This window comes from Oncorhynchus mykiss, chromosome 25, assembly GCF_057628025.1.
Source record: "Oncorhynchus mykiss isolate SJ-2025 chromosome 25, ASM5762802v1, whole genome shotgun sequence".
Lineage (NCBI taxonomy): Eukaryota > Metazoa > Chordata > Actinopteri > Salmoniformes > Salmonidae > Oncorhynchus > Oncorhynchus mykiss.
In genome coordinates, this window is record NC_143046.1 from 53814719 (window position 1) to 53835435 (window position 20717).

The window sequence follows — 20717 nt, forward strand, 5'->3', positions numbered from 1 at the left end:
TTCCATGAGAGCAGCATTTATTTTTCAACTCGAAGCAATGAGCCCAATCAGTCCTCCATGAAAACAAAATCATAAACAACAAGAGTAGGGCTGGCTAATAAGTCCTTCATTTTGGGGTTATGCTCAGGTGTAACAATTTGGCTAATCTATACTTCCATATTTCCAAGTCATATTCTTGAAGATCAAGGGGTATTAACTGAATTGGAATGACTGGAAATCTGACAGACGTTGGTTTTTAATGTAAAGATAATCTAAATTGTATTATCAGTAGTAGAAAGCAATGGGATAGAAGAAGCCTACAAAACCAACCCAAAGTGCAATGCAACATCCATTTATGACCAGCTATGTAAACTAACATGGATTAATCCTGCAGTAGATGTCATTCAATTTGTAATTAATTTGTGTAATGCCTCAAGGGGAAATTAATCTAAATGTAACAAAGGAATCAGATTAAATTTGACTAACGGTTTACAATTAGAAAGTGACCTACCCAACCCTGCCTGCAAATCTTTATGTGCGACCAATAAACTTTGATTCGGATACTTAACAAATGTAACTGGTTTGGAGGAAATGACAACAGCCTAGGGAAGTCGAAAAATAAGCCAAAACTTCAAAATAAAACTGAACCATCACTTTAAGGGAATGTAATTGGATCCTGTGCCAGACCCAAGTAAAAAAAAAAAAAAGCCAATAAGGTTGTGTGAAAATGAATTAATTTTTCCCCTAATGACTCTAGGTCCACCACATCGATGCTAATTACTTCCTGGACGAGACATCCATGAAGCCTCAGGAAGACGCCACATTTAGCTTCTCTGGGGGAGGGGGGGTTCGAGGACCCCTCCACTGCGACTTACAGCAATTTTCTCAAAGAGGGGCTGGAGAAAGCTAAGGAATACCTAGCACAGTAAAGGCTGACAGCAGTCAATTTTGTGTTTGTAAATTAGGGTAATTCCTCTGAAGGATAATGATCAAATGAAACGCTAAAAGTCTAACTTCTGTGTAGGGATCCGATTCCTTCGGCGCTGGCAACTTTTCAGGTTGTTTCATTAGCATCCAACATGATCAGTATTACAAGAACCTCTTCAAATGACCGTGGCAGCTATACCAGTTGAGCCCTTCTGAAGACATGTTTTTTCTATAACTAAACTCAATAGCTAGACATACTTCTCATCCGTCAGAAAAGTAGCCAGCTTTTAAAACGTCGCTTTGGTCTTTGATACTATTGACCAATTCATATTTAATTGTTGTGAGTTCAAATTTGTTTTACTCACTTAAAACGGTTTCACACCAAAACAAGCAGACACACCATAATGCATTGTACTAATTTGTGTTTTCTTAATAAGCACTGTTTTGCAATATGTAAAGAACCATAGATTTCTGTAATACTTTGTCAGTCATTGTTGGAGTGGCAGAGCAGGTCAAGTCGTTCCCTCTGGAGTTTTAGCCGTTTGTGAGGGCCTGCCTGAAAGTCCAAAGTTGGCTGGCCTGATGTCATTGCTAAAACTTCTGCAGGCAACACCCATGCTCTGTTCCCGATGTCACCAACAGCTGTCATGGAAACACAAAAAGTTGGATGCTGGCACAATTGTAATGTAATTGCTTCACTATGAAGCAAAAACATTGTTGATGTAGATCTCACGTTATGGAACAACAGGTTAAACACCTTACCCATGAGATCAGAATTTAAAGTGTGACTACACCAAAGATTATCTAACACAAGCAACAGTTAGTAAGAGCGAGATTAAATGGACTTAGTGATATTCTTCGGGTTCTACCACGTGTACATTGACACTTGAAACAGGTAATATCTTAAAATGTTATTTCTCCATCCTCTAAAAAGGAAAGATTCACCCATTTTGAATGTTATAGCGTATGTGCATCACTGTTCTATCAATTCCTAGGGTCCTTTCATGTGTATCTGAGCTATTCGCTGTTCAAGCAGGCTGTATTTTTTTGCCTGTTTGAAGAGATGCACAAATACAATAAAACATTCAAAATGGTTGAATCTTTCCTTTTAAGCACTGCAATGTAGGCACATGTTAGCATTGCAGAGGTAGTCATCCCCTTGAAATAACCTTTGACTATTTGTGCAAACAAAATAAAAATAGATTGAGTCTTGATTGTTATTTTCAGTCCGTAAGCTTGCAATGACCACTGGATGAAATCGACGTTTCTCAAAAAGTATCAGATAAAGACATGTTAGAATAATTTTAGCCCCATTTATCACATTTTGTCTACTTGTTATATTGTGGGAACATAGATCTAACTTCTGATCAGTGACAGCAACTTTCATGTATTGTTTGATTGGGTAACATAAAACATTTCTAAAGATATTTAGGTTAGACCATGTTCCCCCAAGTCCTTTTTTTGTTCACTTTGACTAAATGTGTACACCAGTTCATATAATTTGGTCTATATGCAAAAAGGGGCATAGTGAGCCCCTAGTTCTTCGAATTTCAGTTCCTCCATTTTACAAAAGAGACAGCCACCTTCAGGTTAGCGATTCACAGGCAGCAAAAAGATGTGTAAAAAAAAATGGTGCCAGAATAACAGTGCCAATTGTGCTGGGGTGGAAATGCAGGCTTACACATGCAGGTAGGCCTTCAGATGGAGATCCATTGCTAGAAGATGTGAATTCCACCACTGAACTACAGTATCCACAAGGCAGAGTCAGATGACCGTGAGGACCATACCAACCTGCGAAAGAGTGTGTGTGTGGGGGGGTGGGGGGGTGGGACTGCACTTCCAATGCAGTGAGGCTACAACCTCAGCCCCAAACCACCAACATCCCTCCTCCACCTAGTGGTTTGGTCCACATTCAGAGATGGGGTTCAGAATAATCACAGTTCAGTTCGTAGCCCAAAACCACAGAATTAAGTCAAAATAGTGAGGTACAACTCATTGTTCTAGAGTCTTGTTTAAAGCAGTCATTGGACAGCCAGACATCATGAGTGGGTGTTGCTAGGCAAGTTGAAGAGGGCAGGCCTTCACCAGAATGTCCACACCTCCAGCTCTATGACGTGGAAGTCGTCTCTTTCTGAGAGGCAGCAGTTGTTGAAGGTGTAACAGGGGCTACTCCTGCCCAGGTACAGAGTCTCATCCAGCCACAGGCCAAAGTGACCACTGCGGAAGAGAGAAAGAAATGCAGTTCATTGTTTTAGAGTAAAGTAATGTGTTCTCCTAAACATATTGGCACATACTGTAACACAAAGCAATGGACAGTAAGTGTCACGGAAATAGAAACAGCATCAAGAAAACCATAATGTAACACATTTCTATAGCTGGGAGTGGCTCTACCTTCCTCCTCCGATAGCAAAAGAGTCCAGGTCTCCCTTTATGAAGAAGGAGTTCTCTCTTGTCCATCTGAAACACTATGGCAGGTGACAAGGGCAGAGTCCGTCACCAACACAAGAGTACCTTAGGGTCCTATCTGATTAATGCTTTACCTCTCCGACAGCCCTTTCCGCATTGCAGACCAGGTGAATTGCAGATCAATGAACTTGGCCTTTGTAATGCTCTGCATATACAGTACACTATTTATAGCACAGGAGGCTGCTGAGGGGAGGACAGCTCATAATAATGTCTGGAACGGAGCTAATGGAATGGCATCAACATGGAAACTGTGTGCTTGGTACCATTCCCCCTATTCCTCTCCAGCCATTATCACGAGCACATCCTCCCCAATTAAGGTGCCACCGACCTCATGTGATTGATAGCAATGAGTTCCTAACTTCTTAAATGTTGTTTGTGCTTAAAAAGGCAAAACGTGACCTTTCATAATCCAGTCATGCATTAAATTGATCATGTGACGTTGGTAGAGACCTTGACGTGAATAGTAATTTGGCTGCTGTGGAAACTCCTGCAATATTACATCAGCAAGATTTGCAACAAACAGTATTGTCTTCACTTAGGTTGACAAAACAATCCTGCAGCAATACCTTAAGACACATTTCGGATTAGAAAATGTGAGAGAGAATTGTTTGGCAATGGTTGTGTATGCATCATAGTGTGTGTGTCTTGTCTGACCTTGAATCGAGGATGCAGCATGAAGAGGAATGTCTCTCCTGTGCCATAGAAGGTCTCGCTCGGCCTCAGTGGGTGAGAGAGAAAGCTCCCAAACACCTGGGGCACAGAAACATACCTACCATTAACAAAAACACAACCCTCTGGTAACCAAACAAGACCGAGCTCATACAATGGAGGTCTTCATAGGTGACCATAAGTCCAATGAACTCTTGTGACTCCTGGCAAATCATATGTTATTCAAACCAACCCCACCATAGTTTCTGGAGCAGTTGTGAGTGTCTGAAGTCAATAGTGCAAATGCCATGAAAAGCAAGTGCTCTATGGTACGCGTTTGTGTTGAATCTCTAAAGCGGATAGATATAAAAAATGTTGAGGGTGGTGCGTGGAACATTGGAGAGTTTGACTATTACATTTAAAATCTGAGAACATAAAAAAGGTCACCTGATTGAGCGAGTCCTTGATGACCATGAGTACAGGCGAGTCGCTGCCGTTCAGCTTCCGGTAGAGGGACTTGAGGCTGGAGCCATGAAGAGAAGTGCTGTAGGCCAGATGCCACATGTGGCCCACTGTCCTGGGAGGCAACTCGGCTGAGAGCTGGAGAGAGGGAAGGATTGAGAAGGAGATAGGGTTGGAGAGCAGGGGCACAAGTGGGCTTCCGAGTGGCGCAGCAGTCTAAGGCACTGCATCTCAGTGCTTGAGGCGTCACTACAGACACCCTGGTTTGAATCCAGGCTGCATCACAACCGGCCGTGATTGGGAGTCCCATAGGGCGGCGCACAATTGGCCCAGCGTCGTCCGGGTTTGGCCGGTGTAGGCCGTCATTGTAAATAAGAATTTGTTCTTGACTGACTTGCCTAGTTAAATAAGAATTTTAAAAAATGGGAGAATAGACCCTTATTACAATATTAAGATCAAAAATCTCCTCTGTTGAGCTAAAGAAAAAGGGAGAAAACGGTAATAATTGATATCCAATTGTATTACTCTTTTCCTCTGTTGAGCTAATCATCTATCCAACAAGTGAATGAGCCTGGACATGAGACATTTGAAGATCCAACCTGCAGATGCCATAGCTAATGTATTGGTTCAAAGTGCTCACAGCACTGCTCTGCTTAAATCTCTACACAGGAGTTCGCTACCAGCATTCTACCTTATACATAACCCCCTTTGTGAGACATGACCACAGTAGGGGTTGAGTATTTTCAGTACTCTACTCAGCACAAAGGTTCAGTCATGAATGGCTCTGTATGTATGACTGAAGGCCAATGCTGCTTGAGGGAGACCGAGGCAGAAAAGTCAGGTTGTCTCTCAGACTCTGGATTGATCTTTAACCCCAGACCAGTCTGGGAATGCTGAACTTGTAATGCATTTGTGGAACTAGAGGCAAGAAGAGGAATGTGTGCAATTTCTTCTATATGTGTGGTGCTGACCAGTGACATGTCATGAGAAGCTTTCATTCAATTTCCCCTTGGGGATTATCTCTTCCTTCCCCTTGGGGAGGTCATTATCTCTTCCTTATCCAATAATGGATGAGAATAATCTTCCATTGTGAATTTGTGCATGTGCGATTAGATCAGACAGAGTTTTGTGAAGCTCCGACATACATGTCTATGGTTGGGTGCTTACCTCTCTGACAAGCGTTGCGTCCAAGATGCGACTCTGCTCCACGATCTCACACAGTCCCTCTGGATCTTTGTCCATGACCAGAGGTAGTCTCCCGCCACCATCCTCCACTGACACCATCTGCAAGACAAGAGACAACCTAGTTATAAACCCATTAATCTCGCACTCAAACTTGACACACGTCGCACTCAAACAACAACTCCGGACCCCACTCCACCTAAAACACTGCTCAAACTTCCCCAGGGCAAGATGTGCAAAAGATGCATCGTCACCACTGACGCTCTAGTCAAAGTTAATGGAAATAGCCATTTTTGTGTTCAGCCACTACAGACTTTAAGACTTTTCTCGATGACTTTAATATACAGACTTACCTCCCAGTCCTCCCCAGTCCGTCCGTGGTTCTTGGACACTTCTTCCTCCTCCTCCTCCCCGTTTTCAACCAGTACAAACTCGTCTTTGTCGCCCTCCTCCTCCTCCGACCCTCCCTCCAGTACGCATAGGTCAGGCCTCCAGTGGCTCAGATAGGCGTAGAGCTCGTCTGAGCTACAGACAACAAGACATGAGAGCAAAAATATTTAGTGTTAAAGACCTTTGACTTACTTCTAGTGAGAATTGTAAAATTCTCTATATTCCTCAGCAGGGGAGGCCAATGAAATTGCTGAACAAGACAAGTAAACATTATGTAAATGTTAGACAGTGTCAGTGCGAGGTGCTAATGTTCACAGAATGTAAGTAGAGTGTTAATGCTAAACTAAAACAGTCTTTCTGTGGCTTCAGACTGTTACCTCTCCTGGGAAAAGGCGAACCAGGCATCCCTCCGGGGTAAGGTTTTTGGTGTCCCCAGCTGCAAGCCTGCAGCCACACCCTTCTTCCCAGCGGACCCCTGGAGCCGCAGCCTGACAAACATGAGACACCCAAAAGTCCCTGAAGGTCTAGAGAGGCCTGGAGAAGGAGAGAAGTAGGGGGAGGGGGGGGGGGGGGGAAAGAGCGAGAGAGAGAGAAAAGGGAAGAGGAGAGAAAGTGAGGGTGTAGCAAAACAAAGGAAATGAGTGGGAACCATTTGTTATGATACCATATTCCTACAAACTTATCAAGCAGACTTCAACTGCTGCTTGGGATAAAACAATGACATAAAACTATTGACTTGATTCATTTCATTACCTGACGTCTGATTCCTCACAGACTGCTCCTTCTCCGTCCCCTCTCTGTCCACCTGCTCCATTCTCACTCGATTTCTCGTCCCTGCTGCCACTTGTCCTCCACAACAAAAGCTGCTCAACTCAGCCCCGGATGACTGCACAACCAGCTCTTCCAGTGGGCTTCCCTTCCCCTCCAGCTGCTTCTCTGCCTGAGTCATGTCACTGCTACTCTCCTCCTCAGCGAACCCTTGGACCAGGCTGAGAGCCAGGGCAGACCTCAGCTCCGACGTAGCAGCAGAGACCAGCACTGGGACAGTCTCCCTCTTGTGCTGTGGGCTACGGCTGCTTCGCCTCCCACCCTGCTGGAGCGTCTTGCCAGTTTTGGAGACAGTTTTCTGGGTCTTTTTAGTTCCTTTCCACCTAGTAACAGAAAAACAACCACCCATGTATGTTGCATGTTCTGCAATGTGACCCAGCAAGCACTCCTCGATACCATAGAAATCCATGGACCAATATCATTGGCTATACTCCATTTGCACTGCTAGATATCAGAGAACATACAGAATATTAGAATACACACCCACAGTGATCCAGTCATAGTGCGTATTTGCGATCTACCGATTTGACAGGTCTGCCCAGCATATAGGATTATTTTAGTGACCTCCTCGGTTAAAAGGTCTTTCCAGACAATGTGAAGACACAGTATGTTGATCTGTGAAGAGCTGCACCAAATATGTGTGTCTCAATCATGCACATAGTCATTTAATGCTGACCTGTGTGTGGAGGTGTTGAAGTGCACGTGGGAAATGTCCGAGTAGAACGAGACAGAGTCCAGGCTGTCCACTGAGCAGGACAGCAGGTACTCCTCACAGCCGTGCTCCATCACCAACGGGTGGGTCTTACACGGGTCAAAGAAGATCTTATTGGATGTCACTAGCAAGATACCAGAAACCACACCCTGGTGAGAGAGAGAGAGAGAGAGAGAGAGAGAGAGAGAGGTGAGAAAGGTAAGCGGGTGGTGAGAGGGATGCGAGAGCGAGGTACGTGAGAGTTGAGTGAGAATGGCGCTAGTCTCCACCCACCTTGCGGTCAGTGATGTAGCGGCAGAACAATTTGAGATATGGCATGGCGGCTTGCCCTTCCCTTTGGGAGCACTCGGGTGGGAGGGCCAGTAGGCAGAGCTGTCCGTCAGGCATTGGCACCGCCTCCACATCCTGGGACAATCAAAACAAGCACGGAGCAAAAACACAACCGTAGCTCAGTAATATGCACTTCTCCGCTTGACTTAGTGTCTAAAGCAGGCATTAGCCACTCGTTAGACAGTGCTTTATATACACAGAGCTGACTTAGCTGGTTTTAAAAGAACCGTTCTCACAGAAATCAATCATTGCCATTAGCCAGTTAGCCAAGTTTTTCCAGTCCTGCATTGGCTCTTATTCTATTGAACAATTTCAGCCTAATTTAAAAACTGTTAGCCACTCCTGACAAGAACATTCAATTCTACCATCGGAAAAGCAAGAACACACTCCATTAAAGGCCTGATAGGAGCCAGATCATCATGGTTAAATCATTTTAAAACATTGTCAAATGTACTTCCTCTTCTGTATGATTTGTGGAATAAAGTCATTCACATTATCCTTACCAGTAGTTTGTCATACTCTGCATCTGGTGACGGGGAGTGAGGGCTGGCAGATGGGGCCGGAAAAAGCCCAAGCCCTGGGTTAGTGTCCAACTCTGGCTCCAGCCTGAGGTTGGGGTCAAGGTGCATCACTGCGGGAGATGAGCATTGGCCAGAGCCTTTACTCTTGGGAACGCGGAGATTCTTCAAATGAAAGCACAGGGTAACATCACAACACAGTCGTGCACTGCTGTAAATATAACTGCCGAGCCTAAGACCTCCCACTTCCTCTTTCCATTGTACTGTGAACTTTAAATCTGCTTTACTGTCGTCTTATCTGTAGCCTACTGGAGTGGAGGGGTGGATGCTTGATTTGGTAACCATGCAAATACAGGTAACTGCCAAAATTAAGGAAACAAGTAAATGAGGGATACAAAGTATATTGAAAGCAGGTGCGGTCCCAGAGTTAAGCAATTAACATAATCATGCTTAGGGTCATGTATAAAAATGCAGAGTTGCCCATTATTTTGGCTAACATGACTAGAGGAGATCTGTGACTTTGAAAGAGTGGTCTCAAAGGAGCATAGGGGGAGAGTGTCAGTCACCAGACAACCCAACTGAACACTTATGGAAGATTTGAGCGGCAGCTGAGACAGCATTTTCCACCACCATTAACTAAACACCAAATTATGGAATGTCTTGTGGAAAAATTGTGTTACATCCCTCCAATAGTTAGACAATTGTAGAATATATTCAAAGGTGCATTGAAGCTGTTCTGGCAGTTCATGGTTGCCCAATGCCCTATTAAGACATTTCATGTTGGCGTTTTATTTTGCCAGTTACCTGTAGCTTCTCTGAAGGCTATGTGGTGAAGGCTACATAGTATTTCCCTCACTTTGCATGTCAAATCAGTGGAAGGTACAAGTAAAACATTATACACACACACAAAAGTATGTGGACACCGCTTCAAATTAGTGGATTCGGCTATTTCAGCCACAATTTGCTGACAGGTGTAGAAAATTGAGCACAGTCATGAAATCGCCATAGACAAACCTTGGCAGTAGAATGGCCTTACTGGAGAGCTCAGTGACTTTCAACGTGGCACCGTCATAGGATGCCACCTTTCCCACAAGTACCTGTGCTGTTATTGTGAAGTGGAAATGTCTAGGAGCAACAACGGCTCAGCCGCGAAGTGGTAGGCCACACAAATCACCTTCACTATGTTCCAAACTGTCTCTGGAAGCAACGTCAGCACAAGAACTGTTCATCCGGAGCTTCCTGAAATGGTGGAGCTGCACACAAGCCTCAGATCAATATGCGCAAAGCCAAGCGTCAGCTGGAGTGGTGTAAAGCTCGACGCCATTGGACTCTGGAGCAGTGGAAACGCGTTCTCTAGAGTGATGAATCACGCTTCAATATCTGGCAGTCCGACAGACAAATCTGGGTTTACCGGATCACAGGAGGATGCTACCTACCCAAATGCATAGTGCCAACTGTAAAGATTGGTGGAGAAGGGATGTTTTTCATAGTTCGGGCTAGGCCCCTTAGTCCCAGTGAAGGGCAATCTTAATGCTAGAGCATACAATGACATTCTAGAATATTCTGTGTTTCTAACTTTGTCGCAACAGTTTGGGGAAGGCCCTTTCCTGTTTCAGCATGACAATGCCCCCATGCACATACAGAAATGCTTTGTTGAGATCAGTGTGGAAGAACTTAACACAGAGCCCTGACCTCAATCCCAACGAACACCTTTGGGATAAATTGGAATGCTGACTGCGAGCCAGGCCTAACTCGCCCATCAGTGCCCGACCTCACTACTGCTCGTGGCTGAATGGAAGCAAGTCCCCGCAGCAATGTTCCAACATCTAGTGGAAAGCCTTCCCAGGAGAGTGGAGACTGTTATAGCAGCAAAGGGGGGAACAACTACATATTAATGCCCATGATTTTGGAATGAGATGGTCGACGAGCAAGTGTTCACATACTTTTGGTCATGTATTGTATTATGTCACTACCCTGAAACTTCATACTGGGAAAAACATATGCAGATATAAAAAGATAATGTACATCTTGTCAGTGTCTGCTCAAATGATGAGGTTGATCGTACCCATAGGCCTGTCACATGTTGAGTGAGGAGAAGTTACAGAACATGTCATATATATACAGTATAATGTGTCAATTTAGGCTCTGGAAGATACTGTATGTATGTGTACAGGATGTAGGATCTGATAAAGGGTGGGAACCATGGTGACTCTTACCTGCCGGGAGATGAGGGAGGAAGAGATGGAGAGCTGCCTGTTCAGCTTAGTCTGATCTGCCAGGCTTCTGCACTTGGAGGTGACACTGAACACCGTGTCTTCATGGTGAGCCTGTGTGTACGCAGTGCAGAAATCCATTTTAGGTAGTACTCCAATATTTTAAGAAATCAGACCAAATAAATGCAAATCTGTTCCCTTCATTTGAGGCTCCACAGTCCTCTGACAAGCCCAATATCATGTGAACCCACCATCCGCTCCTACACAACACAGGATTTAGCTATTGATAGATGGTCCATTGACCTAAATTACGTTCCCGACCCTTGAGACTCCATGTCTGCGGGCATTATTCACACTCCGCTACTGTATGTGTGTGTGGGTATGAGAGAGTGTGTAGGAACATGCCTAATTGCTTGTATGCTTTTTGTGTGTGTAAAACATTTTTAAACAAGACAGTGATACAGGCCACCAGTTCGGCATTATTTGAATACTGGTTTAGTGAATCAACTTCATACATGGAACTCATTGATATTTTCATAACACAGAAGTTTATAGACCAAGTATTAACTGCAAAGAATACAAAGAGTGTAAAATAGACATATGGAGTACTCAGAATGTGTTGCAGAAATCAATATACAAACAAACACGTCACCCCTATCCCCCTACACCAGACTCAAAGCAATATTGGTCCTTGAAAGCATCTTGATATGCTGTAGATATTTTCAATGTATATTTTCTAAACAGAAAGGCATTGCAAAGGGATTTTCTAGACCGAAAAAAAAAAACAAAGTTATTGAATACATGTTTTTGCCTTGATTAAGTTGTTTAGGCTACAGTAAGATTTACAGTAGTTCCACATACAGTTGAAGTCAGAAGTTTACATACACCTTAGCCAAATACATTTAAACTCAGTTTTTCACAATTCCTGACATTTAATCCTGGTAGAAATTCCCTGTCTTAGGTCAGTTAGGATCACCACTTTATTTTAAGAACGTGAAATGTCAGAATAATAGTAGAGAGTGATTTATTTCAGTGTTTATTTCTTTCATCACATTCCCACTGGGTCAGAAGTTTACATGCACTCAATTAGTATTTGGTAACATTGCCTTTAAAATGTTTAACTTCAGTCAAATGTTTTGGGTGGCCTTCCACAAGCTGCCCACAATAAGTTGGATGAATTGTGGCCCATTCCTCCTGACAGAGCTGGTGTAACGGAGTCAGGTTTGTAGGCCTCCTTGCTCACATGCTTTTTCAGTTCTGCCCGCAAATGTTCTATAGGATTGAGGTCAGGGCTTTGTGATGGCCACTCCAATACCTTGACTTTGTTGTCCTTAAGCCATTTTGCCACAACTTTGGAAGTATGCTTGGGGTCGTTGTCCATTTGGACGACCCATTTGTGACTAAGCTTTAACTTCCTGACTGATGTCTTGAGATGTTGCTTCAATATACGCACATCATTTTCTTGCCTCATGATCCCATCTATTTTGTGAAGTGCACCAGGCCCTCCTGCAGCAAAGAACCCCCACAACATGATGCTGCCACCCCAGTGATTCACAGTTGGGATGATGGTGTTCTTCAGCTTGCAAGCCTCCCCCGTTTTTCCTCCAAACATAACAATGGTCATTATGGCCAAACAGTTCTATTTTTGTTTCATCAGACCAGAGGACATTTCTCCAAAAAGTACGATCTTTGTCCCCATGTGCAGTTCCAAACCATAGTCTGGCTTTTTTATGGCCGCTTTGAAGCAGTAGCTTCTTCCTTGCTGAGCGGCCTTTCAGGTTATGTCGATATAGGACTCGTTTTACTGTGGATATAGATACTTTTGTACGCGTTTCCTCCAGCATCTTCACAAGGTCCTTTGCTGTTGTTCAGGGATTGATTTGCACTTTTCGCACCAAAGTATGCTCATCTCTAGGAGTCAGAACGTGTCTCCTTCCTGAGCGGTATGACGGCTATGTGGTCCCATGGTGTTTATACTTGTGTACTATTGTTTGTACAGATGAACATGGTACCTTCAGGTATTTGAAAATTGCTCCCAAGGATGAACCAGACGTGTGGAGGTCTACATTGTTTTTCCTGAGGTCTTGGCTGATTTCTTTTGATTTTCCCATGATGTCAAGCAAAGAAGCACTGAGTTTGAAGGTAGGCCTTGAAATACATCCACAGGTACACCTCCAATTGACTCAAATTATTTCAATTAGCCTATCAGAAGCTTCTAAAGCCATGACATCATTTTCTGTAATTTTCCAAGCTGTTTAAAGGCACAGTCAACTTAGTGTATGTAAACGTCTGACCCACTGGAATTGTGATACAGTGACTCATAAGTGAAATAATCTTTCTGTAAACAATTGTTGGAAAAATTACTTGTGTCATGCACAAAGTAGATGTCCTAACCGACTTGCCAAAACTATAGTTAGTTAACATGAAATGTGTGGAGTGGTTGAAAAACGAGTTTTAAAGACTCCAACCCAAGTGTATGTAAACTTCCAACTGTATCAATTTCCCCTTTACGAAATCTGATAACGTTCAAAAGCTGCAGTAATAGAAGCTTTTTCATCTGTACGTGATATAATTACGAACATTTATTTTCAACACATATCTTGCAATACAAAGTCCTTCCATTATAACTGTTGTAGAGCCTCAGAATATACCTGTGCATACCCATTGACATAAGGAAGATCTGTGACTGATCTGTGACCACTGTTTCACTGAAATACAGCTGGTCTGACCTTTGAACCCTCATTATCCGAATCTATCTATACCATATATTATGCACTGTATTGGTTATCAAATGTGAGGGTGCAGCAGGTCTTAATATCATTGGCATAGGATTAGGTCTACATACATGTACATTTCGGTGTTCCTCAAGGTTCCGTTTTCGGACCACTATTGTTTTCACTATATATTTTACCTCTTGGGGATGTTATTCGAAAACATAATGTTAACTTTCACTGCTATGCGGATGACACACAGCTGTACATTTCAATGAAACATGGTGAAGCCCCAAAATTGCCCTTGCTAGAAGCATGTGTTTCAGACATAAGGAAGTGGATGGCTGCAAACTTTCTACTTTTAAACTCGGACAAAACAGAGATGCTTGTTCTAGGTCCCAAGAAACAAAGAGATCTTCTGTTGAATCTGACAATTAATCTTAATGGTTGTACAGTCGTCTCAAATAAAACTGTGAAGGACCTCGGCGTTACTCTGGACCCTGATCTCTCTTTTGAAGAACATATCAAGACTGTTTCAAGGACAGCTTTTTTCCATCTACGTAACATTGCAAAAATCAGAAACTTTCTGTCCAAAAATGCAGAAAAGTTAATCCATGCTTTTGTCACTTCTAGGTTAGACTACTGCAATGCTCTACTTTCCGGCTACCCGGATAAAGCACTAAATAAACTTCAGTTAGTGCTAAATACGGCTGCTAGAATCCTGACTAGAACCAAAAAATGTGATCATATTACTCCAGTGCTAGCCTCTCTACACTGGCTTCCTGTCAAAGCAAGGGCTGATTTCAAGGTTGTACTGCTAACCTACAAAGCATTACATGGGCTTGCTCCTACCTATCTCTCTGATTTGGTCCTGCCGTACATACCTACACGTACACTACGGTCACAAGACGCAGGCCTCTTAATTGTCCCTAGAATTTCTAAGCAAACAGCTGGAGGCAGGGCTTTCTCCTAAAGAGCTCCATTTTTCTGGAACGGTCTGCCTACCCATGTCAGAGACGCAAACTCGGTCTCAGCCTTTAAGTCTTTACTGAAGACTCATCTCTTCAGTGGGTCATATGATTGAGTGTAGTCTGGCCCAGGAGTGGGAAGGTGAACGGAAAGGCTCTGGAGCAACGAACCCCCCTTGCTGTCTCTGCCTGGCCGGTTCCCCTCTTTCCACTGGGATTCTCTGCCTCTAACCCTATTACAGGGGCTGAGTCACTGGCTTTACTGGGGCTCTCTCATGCCGTCCCTGGAGGGGGTGCGTCACCTGAGTGGGTTGATTCACTGATGTGGTCATCCTGTCTTGGGTTGGCGCCCCCCCCTGCCCTTGGGTTGTGCCGTGGCGGAGGTCTTTTGTGGGCTATACTCAGCCTTGTCTCAGGATGGTAAGTTGGTGGTTGAAGATATCCCTCTAGTGGTGTGGGGGCTGTGCTTTGGCAAAGTGGGTGGGGTTATATCCTTCCTGTTTGGCCCTGTCCGGGGGTGTCCTCGGATGGGGCCACAGTGTCTCCTGACCCCTCCTGTCTCAGCCTCCAGTATTTATGCTGCAGTAGTTTATATGTCGGGGGGCTAGGGTCAGTTTGTTATATCTGGAGTACTTCTCCTGTCCTATTCGGTGTCCTATGTGAATCTAAGTGTGCCTTCTCTAAGTCTCTCCTTCTTTCTCTCTATCGGAGGACCTGAGCCCTAGGACCATGCCCCAGGACTACCTGACATGATGACTCCTTGCTGTCCCCAGTCCACCTGGCCGTGCTGCTGCTCCAGTTTCAACTGACCTGAGCCCTAGGACCATGCCCCAGGACTACCTGACATGATGACTCCTTGCTGTCCCCAGTCCACCTGGCCGTGCTGCTGCTCCAGTTTCAACTGACCTGAGCCCTAGGACCATGCCCCAGGACTACCTGACATGATGACTCCTTGCTGTCCCCAGTCCACCTGACCATGCTGCTGCTCCAGTTTAAACTGTTCTGCCTTATTATTATTCGACCATGCTAGTCATTTATGAACATTTGAACATCTTGGCCATGTTCTGTTATAATCTCCACCCGGCACAGCCAGAAGAGGACTGGCCACCCCACATAGCCTGGTTCCTCTCTAGGTTTCTTCCTAGGTTTTGGCCTTTCTAGGTAGTTTTTCCTAGCCACCGTGCTTCTACACCTGAATTGCTTGCTGTTTGGGGTTTTAGGCTGGGTTTCTGTACAGCACTTTGAGATAACATCTGATGTACGAAGGGCTATATAAATACATTTGATTTGATTTGACATAAGATTGTGACTCACCATAGTGTCTACCTTGTCATCTGACAGGTGATCTCTGCCCATGGACTTGGCCATGGTTCCCTCCGTTCCCCATCTAGGCTCTATGAAGGCAAGATGTAAAAACATGATGTTGAGAAGCGATAACTCTTTCCACCAGTACTCAGCTTTCTGCTGCTGACTTACAACTTGTTTGTGGTACTGTATATCGTTTAATTCATGCAAAACAACCCCCCACTCTCTCTGGCCATGTGTGTGGGCTCCTTTGTGTATCTCTCCTGGGGTACATGCAAGAAATTACATACATTTCAGAGGTTAATTAAGGTACCGAGGTTTCTCTTTGAGAGCCTCAGGTGTGCAACAAGGCAGCACTGTTGGCCTTGACACACCGACATAGAAATGTCAGATCTCTGGCTCAATGGCATGTGTCAGCAAACTAGATCAAATTGAAAGCTCGCGGGAGGAGTGATCATGTTGATCCAATAAGTCCTTCTATAAAAATGTCAACATTAACAGGGGCAGATCTGTGGTTCTGTGTACAGTGCTTTCAGAAAGTAGTCATACCCCTTGACTTACTCTACATTTTGTTGTGTTGGAGCCAACAGGTCATTTTTCTGTCAGAAGTTCAAGCCTTCCTTGCTGCAGTGTTGCAATTCCTCAAAAGTTAAATAACGCTACATCTAGAGAGGAATTATCCTTAACAACCTTCCTTTGTGTGTGTTCTGTCAGGCTCTAGAATGGTTTGCTACGAAAATACCCAACACATTTATAAATGCCATATGAATAATTGGCTATGGATCTACTGCAGCTACCAAGCCCCTGCTAAAGCAAACAAACCAGCGATATCGCTATAATCTTGTTGAGAGATACCTCACCTTGGAGGTAATACTGTCGCAGTCGGGGGTTCCGGATGTGGGGGACGTGGTCAAGGGGACGCCCCACGGCACGGTGGCCCTGACCGTTGGCCCTGGCCTCCTTGGTTGAGTCGGTCTGAGGCCCTGTCTCCAAGGGTCTGGAAATGAACCTGGGGGACTGGGTGTCCCCAACAGGGAGCTTGGACCCCAGTCTGGAGGGGAGAAAGAACAAAGGGATGCTGGTGGTAGGGAAAACTACTGGGATGTTTATTAGTTCACCATTGATTATGGTCATTAAAGCCTTCTGACCCCATCTACAGTATATGAGCACGTAAGGGTAAAAATAGTTGATAACCCATCCGAGGCAATCAGCTATGATTCTTTATAATTTTGTCTTGACATTTAAAAATAGACTGCTCTATATTGGCGATCACATTTGTGATTCATAGGATAGTGGGTGTTAGGGATATGGGTTGTTACTGTTTCTGGCAAGCACCTGCACTCCTCTTGCCCACGTAATGCCCATGACTGTTTGTGTTCCTTTATTCAAACCATAAGTAAATTCAAAAGAGTGACTATAACAAAGAAGGTGTTGAAGTTCTACTTTGAGCTGCTGTGCTCCATTCATCGCAACATGTAGGGAGAGCAACACAACATGTAGGGAGAGCAACCCAAAAAAGGATAGGACGTATTCTGGGATTAACTAAACGCGTCACAATTCTAAGCAGTGCTTTTCCTCATTTTTTGCCAATAATCAGTTAATCACAGGCCTGACCTGGTCTTGACGTTGCCAAAGTAGCTGGACCTGTTTTTGTCCCTCTGTTGTATTTTGTGTTCCATGGCTCCAAGGGTTTGCAAGAAGGCCTTCTCAGGGGCCTAGCTAAGAATTCTGGGATATTGACAACAGCGATGGTCTGGTGAGTTGAGGGGCTCAGCTGGCATCCGTCCTCCTATGTTGGGTCCCCATGCTTATTAGGCACCCGTAATCATACCTACAGGAGAGTGTAAGTTAGTGCACATATAAAAAAGAATGAGAGAGTGAGACAGTGCATATACTCCAAGTAATGTAGTCAGGTCTTTCAGGAGAATCAATGATGCAATCTGAGCATTTTAGCAGGCATATAACCTTGCGCTGGAAAAATTGTCAGAAAAAAGGTTAAGAAATAAAAAAGAGTGGATTCGGCTATTTCAGCCACACCATTGCTGACAGGTGTATAAAAATCAAGCACCCAGCCATGCAATCTCCAAGAGCCAGAGCTCGGTGACTTTCAACATGGCTACAGAGTTCCAAACTGCCTCTGGAAGCAATGTCAGCACAAAAAGTTCCTTAGTTCCAGTGAAGGGAAATCTTTTTGCTACAGCATACAATGACATTCTAGACAATTCTGTGCTTCCAACTTTGTTGCAACAGTTTGGGGAAGGCCCTTTCCTGTTTCAGCATGACAATGCGCCCATCCACAAAGCGAGGTCCATGGTTTGTAGAGATCGGTGTGGAAGAACTTGACTGGCCTGCACAGAGCCCTAACCTCAACCCCATCGAACAGCTTTGGGATGAATTGGAACGCTGACTGCGAGCCAGGCCTAAATCGCCCAACATCAGTGCCCAACCTCACTAATGCGCTTGTGGCTGAATGGAAGCAGCAATGTTCCAACATCTAGTGGAAAGCCTTCCCAGAAGAATGGAGGCTGTTATAGCAGAAAGGGGGGGACCAACTCGATATTAATGCCTGCAATTGTGTAATGAGATGTTCGATAAGCCCTTGTCCACATACTTTTGGTCATGTAGTGTATATTGCATGGCATTTTGGTGTAATCTATTTTCCTTTTTCTTCTAGCACATTGTCAGAAGAGATCGGTTTCGCCACTTAGCTCAAGTTCATAATGAATAAGGGGTTCTACGTGCAATACTGTACGAAGCATGCCGACAAATCATTATGCCGTGGAGAAGATTGCAATTACTGTAGTCTTCCTACACATGAATGATCCCACTTCCATATCGAAAATCCGGGGATGCGGCAATAAAACGTAGTGGTGGGGTACCCTGAATTCAGCAACATATTACAAGCATTTGGGGACTGACCTGTCACAAAGACTGCCCGGAATGTTGATGGAGAGCGGGTGATTTCGGCAGACTTCATATTGCGGTGTTACTGTAGACTGTGATAGCACTGCAGAGTAGAGCTCAATACTGCAGCGCCAACAGCAACACGTTGAGCATGTATGCTCCGCCTATTTCCCTCATCCTCCATCCTTTTTAAAGGGCCCGTGGTTGAGCAGAATCATTGCAAGGCTGGAATAACGGTTAACTCACTGTAATAATCAATCCAACCCCCATGTTTTTAAATTCCCCATACAAACGCCTTAAAATAGCATAGATTACAATGGTAACTTTTCAAAATGACTTTGGTTTGTTGCACTAATTAATTGCAGATAGAAAAAGCCTATACATAACTTTCGCAGAAAATAACATGGCCTTTCTTAGAATAGAAAACTGGAGTGTCTTATACCTTTGGGAAATATATATAGTTTATAAATAAATTCCACAAAAGGCCTAGCACATGCCTTCTGCCACTCGAAGCGCTTTCATTGCGTCGCTTCGCTCGTTGATGCTCAAATTCTGGAGAAAAACACGGTTCTGACTAGAGTGGGTACAGTTAAAACCAAACGTAACTTTTTCGTAGCAGGTTAAAGGCGCTCCACGGTCAATCTGCCATCAGCATTGGCCGTGCAGCTGATACGGCCTCTGCAGAAGTCAGGGCATTCATACTTCTTCCGCTTCGCCGAGCAGAGTAGTTGTAAAATAAATTGTCAATGAAGTTAGTTTGTTTTACAGGACCTCCCATATAGCTCTGAGAAGCATAAATATGAATGCACTCCCTGACTTCTGCAGAGGCAATATCATGTAAATGCTGCAAGGCCAATGCAGACCTCAGATTGAACATGCAGCGCAATTTATGCTTGATCCGAAATGTGGTCGGCGGTGCCATATGGATGGTGTGACTCAGTAGCGGATCCTACAGAGGCATGTAACGTTACAGTAGAGGCGAAAATGAACTCAGTACCGCATCGCCATTAGCCTCTCAAATGTTGTAACAATATGGACGGCTCCATATAGCTACGCATTAACATGATTGACGACGGTAGGTGAAGGCGGGAGGTCCTTATAAACACAAACGCACTTCCTTGACAACTCTGCAAGAAGTATGAATGCCCTGACTCCTGCAGAGGCTGTATCACCGTAAATGCTGCACGGCCAATGCAGACATCTGATTGCCCATGGAGCTCCTTTAAGGGTTAATTTAGGCAGCAGGTTAGGAAAGGGTTAGCTAAAATACTCTAACCTGCTAGGAAAAGCAACGCCATTCTTTATTTTGTGTTAAGATAACCGACATTAGCTACAATACATGGTATCATTCGATGTCTAAACTGAGGGTCAATAAAGCCAAGAAGACCGGTTGAAGGGCGAGTTAACGTTAACTGGCAAGCGTCGTGAGCTAACAGTAGAGCGCAACTAATTAGCTAGCCGTGCTTTAGCTTTCTCAAACTCTAGGCGGCATTCTGCATTCTCCATACAGTTAACAGCCATAGCTTCGCCCACGACTGCCTCATGTGAACTCGAATCCCCTAAGCTGTGGTTAACGTTTAGAAACGTCAGTAATCATCGCTTTCGAAACATATGGCCGTTATCTTTCATCAACGAGAAATAATCCTTCAAATAAAAAAATACTTAATGTTGCAGTTTTAATCCATAGCGCTATGGGTGCCTCCATCCAGCGAAGCTAACCAAGGTACAGTTTGTTTTATAGGCACACATTCAGACATTTTACAGACATTCGCCAAAAGCTAATTAAATTTGTAAAAATCAATAACTAATTCATTGTCATAGAAACATACAATTAGATTTGGTTTGTTCTATAAATGTCTAGCATACTTTTACAACCTTTGTTTTGAATACAAAATCCAGTTTTAATTTGATGGAAATAGATACAATCTTTAAAATGCTATTTAAAGCTGTACAAATCAATAACTAATTCACAGTTTTTCACAATCAAACTAGATATGATTTATTCTATAAATGTCAAGCATACTTTTACAGCCTTTGTTTTGGATTTTTTTTAAATCCAGTTGATTTGATAGAAATACACATCTATAAAAGGCAATTTAAAGCTATATAAATCAACGTTTCACTGATCAAACTAGGTATGATTTATTCTATAAATGTGTAGTATACTTTTACAA

At 43.8% G+C, this 20717-nt stretch overlaps 1 protein-coding gene and 1 pseudogene across 4 annotated transcripts in view; one reads left to right on the forward strand and one right to left on the reverse strand.

Moving 5' to 3' along the window:
* Positions 1-20717, reverse strand: part of LOC110505294 (oxidation resistance protein 1A) — a 25423-nt gene continuing 4706 nt past the window's right edge. Inside the window, exons 1-16 of one of the 3 annotated variants that reach the window (XM_036962941.2) lie at positions 18559-20263; positions 17254-17470; positions 16500-16690; positions 15649-15728; positions 10659-10769; positions 8428-8607; positions 7868-7999; positions 7559-7743; positions 6808-7205; positions 6432-6588; positions 6018-6189; positions 5650-5766; positions 4468-4620; positions 4027-4122; positions 3298-3371; positions 1-3123 (exon numbers count right to left, since the gene is read on the reverse strand). In XM_036962941.2, the coding sequence (XP_036818836.2) occupies positions 2988-3123; positions 3298-3371; positions 4027-4122; positions 4468-4620; positions 5650-5766; positions 6018-6189; positions 6432-6588; positions 6808-7205; positions 7559-7743; positions 7868-7999; positions 8428-8607; positions 10659-10769; positions 15649-15728; positions 16500-16690; positions 17254-17318 (2247 nt within the window). In that variant the 5' untranslated portion in view covers positions 17319-17470; positions 18559-20263 and the 3' untranslated portion in view covers positions 1-2987. Of the gene's footprint in view, positions 3124-3297; positions 3372-4026; positions 4123-4467; positions 4621-5649; positions 5767-6017; positions 6190-6431; positions 6589-6807; positions 7206-7558; positions 7744-7867; positions 8000-8427; positions 8608-10658; positions 10770-15648; positions 15729-16499; positions 16691-17253; positions 17471-18558; positions 20264-20717 lie in introns of those variants that run through there. The other 2 variants (XM_036962942.2, XM_090220502.1) reach the window with 2 other exon arrangements.
* LOC110505295 (mitochondrial fission regulator 1-like) overlaps positions 19682-20717 on the forward strand; it is a 25516-nt pseudogene continuing 24480 nt past the window's right edge. The window contains exons 1-2 of the transcript XR_016491547.1: positions 19682-19708; positions 20231-20266. The product of XR_016491547.1 is annotated as a mitochondrial fission regulator 1-like (transcript). The remainder of the gene's footprint in view (positions 19709-20230; positions 20267-20717) is intronic.